Below are 6,544 nucleotides of genomic sequence, written 5' to 3'. Positions count from 1 at the left end.
CTTAAATGATAAAATTAAAAGGATGAATTCATGACCTGTTTAATAAAAATAGTTTAAGGAAAAATAAAAATTTAAAATAAAAATTTCATCAATCATTTTATATTATGTAATCCGATTTGACGAAGTCAAAATATTAAGGAGAACAGAGGAGTATCCAAAACTACCGCTATTAAATATTATGTTATTACTAAAATTAAATATAAATAGTGTAAGAAAAACATACTTGGTAATTTATTATTTTTGGAAATGTTTAACAAAAAGATAAAAACAAATATCTGTATGGTTGGATTATAAGACCAAATATTATACAAATGGGTAGAATTTTTTTTATAAAGAATCTAACATTTATAGTTACAAAATATTTATTTTTTTGAAAAAGGATTCAAGATAAATAAGAAAGATATTAGGTGAATTTGTTTCTTATTTATTGAGATACTTAAGATATTAGATTAGGCTATACTAAAATTAATTTTACATTTATAGAATATTATAATAATTGAAAATTAAGGAAATTTTATAGTTATATAAAATTAAGGATATATATTTGTTCGTCTAATAAAAAAAAATGTCACTATAAACAGAAACTAACAACTATTTTAAGACGGACGAAAATAGAATTGAAGATTATGGAAATATAAGCTGATATGTATATTCCAGTGTTAGAATTTTTCAAGTCTAGTAGAATAACATAACACGCCGGACTCGTTTGCATATTTAGCATTCATAATTTAGTCGATCCCTGCCAAACTCATCTTGCTGTCCAAAGATTCTCATCTGTTTCTCCTTCACGTTTCAATCGAGTTGTGTACCAATAAATAGCCAAATTTGTTTCTCCCTCACTTCCATCCCTTTCTCCTCTTTGCTCTCTCCTTCTGTCAGTCTGTTTCTTAACTTCCTAAGCTATGAATCAACAATACTTTCAGAGAAAAAATTGGTGCAGAGCTCTTTGTGTTTCCATTGCTACCTTAACATTAATCTTCTGTAAGTTTCTCATATGTTTTGTCAATCTCTTTGGCTCCACTTTTAGTTGCTATCTTCTTGGAATATTACGACTAGGTTACTCTAGTAGTTTCTACTTTTTTCCTGGTAATAAGGTTTTAAATATGTGATTAGGATGTTAATAGTTTCTAGACTCATCAAAACTATTATTGTTAAATGACTTTATCGCACTCTTTTTTACATATGGTTACATTGTTTGTGATAAACTTGCAAAAATATTTGTTCGGTAATTTCTCTTAATTAATTGTCATGTATATCTTTAAAAAGAGTCAATACATATGGTTACATATGCTAGAGCCAATATATTTTTCGGAAAATGGGTCATTTGTCCAAATATTTTTAAAACATGTTTCTAACGGGAGTAAAAATTATTATGGACGAAATGGGCAAAAAAAGAATAGCAAGGATGAAATAGGATTCATCCTGCCTTAAATTTAAAAAATAGCGAGGATGAAACTGGATGCATCCTGATATAAATTAAAAATAAGAAAAAATATTTGAAAATGGGTAGGATGAAACTGTTTACATCCTAGCTATTTTAACATTTTTGTCCATTTTAAACAGTATCAAAACCTAGATATCTTTTTCACCCAGAAATTATTGATTTTGGTCTTTTTAACCAATTTTGTGTATATTTTTATGGACTTTTATATTTATCTCTTCCTTACAAAAATATTTCCAAAAGAGCTGGAGGTTGAAAATTAAATTTTACTCTTTATTTTTTTTTTGTTGGTAAAATTATCCCTCTAAAAATCACCATAGTCGATAGGGTTGACCAAAAACTGGAAGCTCCCCTATATTAGTCGATAGGGAAAAAAGAGAAATACAACAACCCCTCACAACAAAAGTGGGCCCCGCCAGATGTGGATTAGCATGGGACCCACTATAGGGAGATATGTGAGTAGCGGTTTTAATTTTTGTTTTATTTCTGCGGTACATCCAGAATTTTTGCATTGGTTTGGTCTGTTTGTACTATATATATAATGCGTTATGTCAATTTGACGTGGAAAACTGCAAATATAAAGCTTTATGTCTGCAAATTGAGTTTAAAACGGGGGTCCATGTAGCAACAGTGAGTGGTGTAGTTTAAGTGTCCTTTTCTTCGTCCATTTTTTTCTTGTTCACTGGCTTGTCTTAGTTCTCTTTTATCAAGCTTAAACCGGCCTTTGATTCCAGTACCTAATTAATCATTGAGTATGATTAAGATTAGGACTATTAGTAAATTGACTATGACGTGCAATGTTTAGCAATATTGGCCCCAAATATATAAACCAATATTTGGCTCAATAATTTTTTTTGACTCACAAGACGACGACTGATTCTGTCCCATATTTTAGTAAAAACCGGCGGGCCCCTAGCAACAACCAAATTTTTCATTTTCAATTTGATGATTCTATTGGCCTGACACACCATTGATGGTAATATGTAGTTGTAGGTTTTCAAGTAAGTGATGATGGTGCTTCTTCGCAAATATTCCGGCGATCAAATATTGAAGTGAACCACTATGAGAAAACCACGACCAAAAAAACACGGAATGATCAAGTTGTAGAGTCGGAGTATGCAGTTGTCGCGGCAGATGATGCGCGTTGTTCTGAAATTGGCGCCGCAATGTTGAGACAAGGGGGGCACGCTGTTGACGCTGCAGTTGCAACATGTTTGTGTTTGGGCGTTGTGTATCCCATGTCAAGTGGAATAGGTGGTGGTGGGTTCATGGTGGTCCAATCCTCATCCACCGGGAAAGCACAAGCTTTCAATTCTAGAGAGACAGCACCTTCAGCCGCATCAAAGGTATGTCTCTCCCTCTTTGATTTACTAAATAGTTAGTAAAACCGAATTGGGTTAAGATGACACTGACATTAAAGTGTATAACAGGACATGTATGCAAATAACCTCATGAACAAGTCCTACGGTGCACTGTCCGTCGGTGTTCCGGGCGAGATAGCTGGACTTCACGAAGCATGGTTGAGATATGGAAAATTACCCTGGGCCAAGCTTTTCCAACCCTCCATTAAACTCGCAAAAGAAGGTTTTGTAGTCTCTCCTTATCTCGAAATGGGCATCAATAGAACAGGAAGTAAGATTCTAGCGGATACAATTGGATTAGGAAGAATACTGGCACCAAAAGGAAAATTGTTGCGAGCAGGCGACATATGCTATAATGTAAAACTTGGCCGCACTTTAGAGATAGTTGCAAAACAAGGGCCTCAGGCATTTTATAACGGGCACTTAGGAAAGAAATTTGTTAAGGATGTGAAGAAGGCTGGCGGGATTATAACAATGAAGGATTTGAGGGATTACAAAGTTGATATAACTGATGCAGTGTCTGTTAGTGTCATGGGATTCACCGTACTTGGAATGCCACCTCCTTCAAGTGGTACTCTTGGGCTCTCTCTGGTACGTAAAAATACTTTATTTTCTTTTGCTTTTCTCTCTGTGTCTCTTATCTTATGTTTTGAGTACTTGCATGTTGATTTATCAGGTTTCAAACATTTTGAGTAGCTATGGGTCATTGGATTTTCTAAAAAGTCCGCTGGGTCTTCATCGATTTATCGAAGCGTTGAAGCATATGTTTGCAATTCGAATGAACCTTGGTGATCCAAAGTTTGTGAACATAACAAAATATGAAGCTGATATGGTTTCTCCATCATTTGCTGCGAAACTTCGACGAAAAATATTCGACAATACTACATTTTCTTCCGGATACTACTTGCCAAAGTAAGAAATATATGGTTTAACATTACTAGTCTTCAAGAGAGTAATCAATTAATTTGTAGTACTAATAGCATAACATTAGCTAACTGCGAAAAAGCTAACTGTTCATCTTTTATGGTTAAATAATCAGATGGAGTCAGCTAGATGATCATGGAACTACTCATTTCTGCATTGTAGATGCAGACAGGAATGCAGTATCAATGACATCCACCATAAATTCTTATTTTGGAGCCGGTTTACTGTCTCCGTCTACGGGCATTGTTCTCAATAATGAGATGGATGATTTCTCTGCACCTACGGAGATATCCAAAAATAGACTTCCTCCTGCACCATCAAATTTTGTTGCACCAAACAAGAGACCTTTATCTTCTATGACCCCGATTATCGTTCTTAAGGTAAAATATTATATGTATTTTTTTATTGCAAGCTGACTTAATAATCTACAATAATGGTGTGAAAATCAGAAATTGCACCCTTAAATATATATACTGTGACGTTTTTAAAATTTTCCTTTCCATGTTCAATTGCTCCTTTTTATGATGATTTCTTTTTGTTATAGGATAATCAATTAGCTGGAGTTGTAGGAGCTAGCGGTGGGCTTTTTATAATTCCTGCCGTTATTCAAGTCTTTCTCAACCATTTTGTCAAAGGAATGGAACCTCTATCCGCTGTAAAACAACCAAGGGTTTACCATCAGGTAAAAGTTGCTAACCAATATCCTTGTCCATATTGCGCACAGGGTGGTTAATATATGAGCCTAATATTTTGGGCATTCTCTAAAAAGTGTTCACCTGACAACTCAGTCTTATATCTTGATTTAACAATGTTGTAGCTATTTATGTAAATGCGGCGAAACTTATAAATTAGTGTGCATAATATTGGATTCTTAAAACTACCATAAATTTGCTAATAAGAAACGGAAAATGGGTCATTTGTCCAAATATTTTTAAATCACGGTTCAAATGGACGAGTAAAAAATAGTTCGGGTGAAATGGACAAAAAAAAATAGTAAGGATGAAACTGGATTCATCCTAGCTTAAATTTAAAACATAGTAAGAATGAAACTGAATACATCCTGCGTAAATTAAAAATAAGAAAAAATATTTAAAAATGGGAACGATGAAACTGGTTACATCCTGACCATTTTAAAATTTTAGCCATTTAAACAGTATCTAAATCTAAATGTCCTTTTCGCTCAGGAATTATTGATTTTGATCTTTTTAACGAATTTTGTGAATAAGAAATTGGTTACCAAACAATGTGCAGGTAGTACCAAATGTGGTATCGTACGAGAATTGGACAGTGATTGATGGCGAACACATTGAGCTCTCAAATAAGAACAAGAGATTTTTGACAGAAAGAAATCATACATTGCAACCTCAGTCGTCCGGAGCTATCTGTCAACTTGTTATGCAAGACCTTGAAAAACCAATTCAGAAGAAGAAAGGAGGAAGAAAATATCGTAATGGACGTGAAGAAGTGTTCCACGGAATGCTTACTGCTGTTAGTGATCCGAGGAAAAATGGAAGGCCAGCCGCTGTTTGATTGAATCTACATAGGTTCCCGCGTAATAAGCAAGTGTATTTGCCTTTCGTCATGTTCATGTGATTCTATTTTCCTCTCGAAAATAAACAATTTTTTTTTAATAAGAGCCAATTAAAGCTCTCTTTCTTTTCTTTTCCTATTGATTTTATAGATTTATATATGTATACACATAATTCATCATTTGCCACGTGTCGGAAGAATTACACGTGGAGGATGCACAGCCTGAGACATCAAGGAACGATGCCACGTCTCTACACTCAAGAGATAGTTATCATCTACACATGTTCATCATCGAGCGGATCCAACGGCTAAGAACCTAGGAGCACTGAAGTATTGAGTCACTGAGAAGCACTGAAAAACACCCTAGGATCTACTTTATTCCATCTCGAGGAGGACTCAAGATCAACTGTGGAGATTGGACATACTGATGCAGATGGGACAGGAACTGCAGACACCTGTCTGACGCGTGCAGACGATCCAACCACCCGCATTAAACACCCTAAACATAGAGTACGTGTCAATCAACATGTGGAGAAGAAAGAGGTGACCCAACGTTACCAAGCATGACCGTTGAGAGCCATCAGTCGAGAACGAAGATACCAGCGGGATTAGCCCAAAGATCAAGAAGATAAGGTTGCAACTGTCTCTGACAGTGGACCCCATATTACATCCCTATAAATACCCCTCTCCACTGAGAGAGGAGGGGTCGACCAGTTTTGAGTGAGTATAGGAGATCTTAGGAGAGAGGAATAGGAAGAGTAGGTATAAATTCCATTTCCCCTTTAGCTTCGTTATTCACACAAAGTCATTTGACTATCTTTGTAATTTTCAAACACATAGTAAAACATAAACCCCCGTGGACGTAGGCCTTAGTGCTGAACCACGTAAATCATCGTCTCATTTACATTCTGTACTTTATCTTCAACATTTATTATTACATTCTGTTATACTATGCCTCGTACTCACGAGAACAACTGAATTACTCCTCTATAACTAGACAAGGACAAGCCCGAAGGCTCTGAGTCGATGAGTTATCGTAGTTATATCACTTTATGTCTATTTTACTTCCACATGATGATTTTATATGCAATGCGAATATTGTTTATGAACACGATGATACCATCGTTATCTCTGTGTTCACAATCTGGCGCTAGAAACAGGGAATTTGTCCCGGTAAAAGATTTATCTTTCCCTGTGATTTTACCCTATCTTTGGACTCTCAGCACTATTCCCCTCATGATAGTGTTTTGAGTAACTTGTCATTGATGTACCTTTCGCAAACTCCTAT

General features: G+C 35.3%; 1 protein-coding gene across 1 annotated transcript; it reads left to right on the top strand.

Annotated features, from left to right (window-relative positions):
- The first annotated feature begins 864 nt into the window (after positions 1 to 864).
- On the top strand, positions 865 to 5,294 carry LOC113353554 (glutathione hydrolase 3-like). Its single transcript, XM_026597116.1, has 7 exons — positions 865 to 981; positions 2,429 to 2,787; positions 2,872 to 3,393; positions 3,479 to 3,714; positions 3,842 to 4,106; positions 4,271 to 4,408; positions 4,978 to 5,294. Exons 1-7 carry the CDS (start codon positions 903 to 905, stop codon positions 5,254 to 5,256), a joined length of 1,878 nt encoding a protein of 625 aa, XP_026452901.1. The 5' UTR covers positions 865 to 902; the 3' UTR covers positions 5,257 to 5,294.
- The last annotated feature ends 1,250 nt before the right edge of the window (positions 5,295 to 6,544 follow it).

This window comes from Papaver somniferum, chromosome 2, assembly GCF_003573695.1.
Source record: "Papaver somniferum cultivar HN1 chromosome 2, ASM357369v1, whole genome shotgun sequence".
In the NCBI taxonomy this organism is placed as follows: Eukaryota; Viridiplantae; Streptophyta; class Magnoliopsida; order Ranunculales; family Papaveraceae; genus Papaver; species Papaver somniferum.
Note: the sequence above shows the minus strand (reverse complement) of the source record. Positions and strands in the feature narration are given on the sequence as shown.

Excerpts from the sequence above, each read along its gene's own strand:
- LOC113353554 (XM_026597116.1), top strand. The coding sequence starts at position 903 with ATGAATCAACAATACTTTCAGAGAAAAAATTGGTGCAGAGCTCTTTGT. Across the intron at positions 3,394-3,478 it reads GTACTCTTGGGCTCTCTCTG|GTTTCAAACATTTTGAGTAG; the intron begins GTACGTAAAAAT and ends TTGATTTATCAG. Across the intron at positions 4,107-4,270 it reads CCCCGATTATCGTTCTTAAG|GATAATCAATTAGCTGGAGT; the intron begins GTAAAATATTAT and ends TTTTTGTTATAG.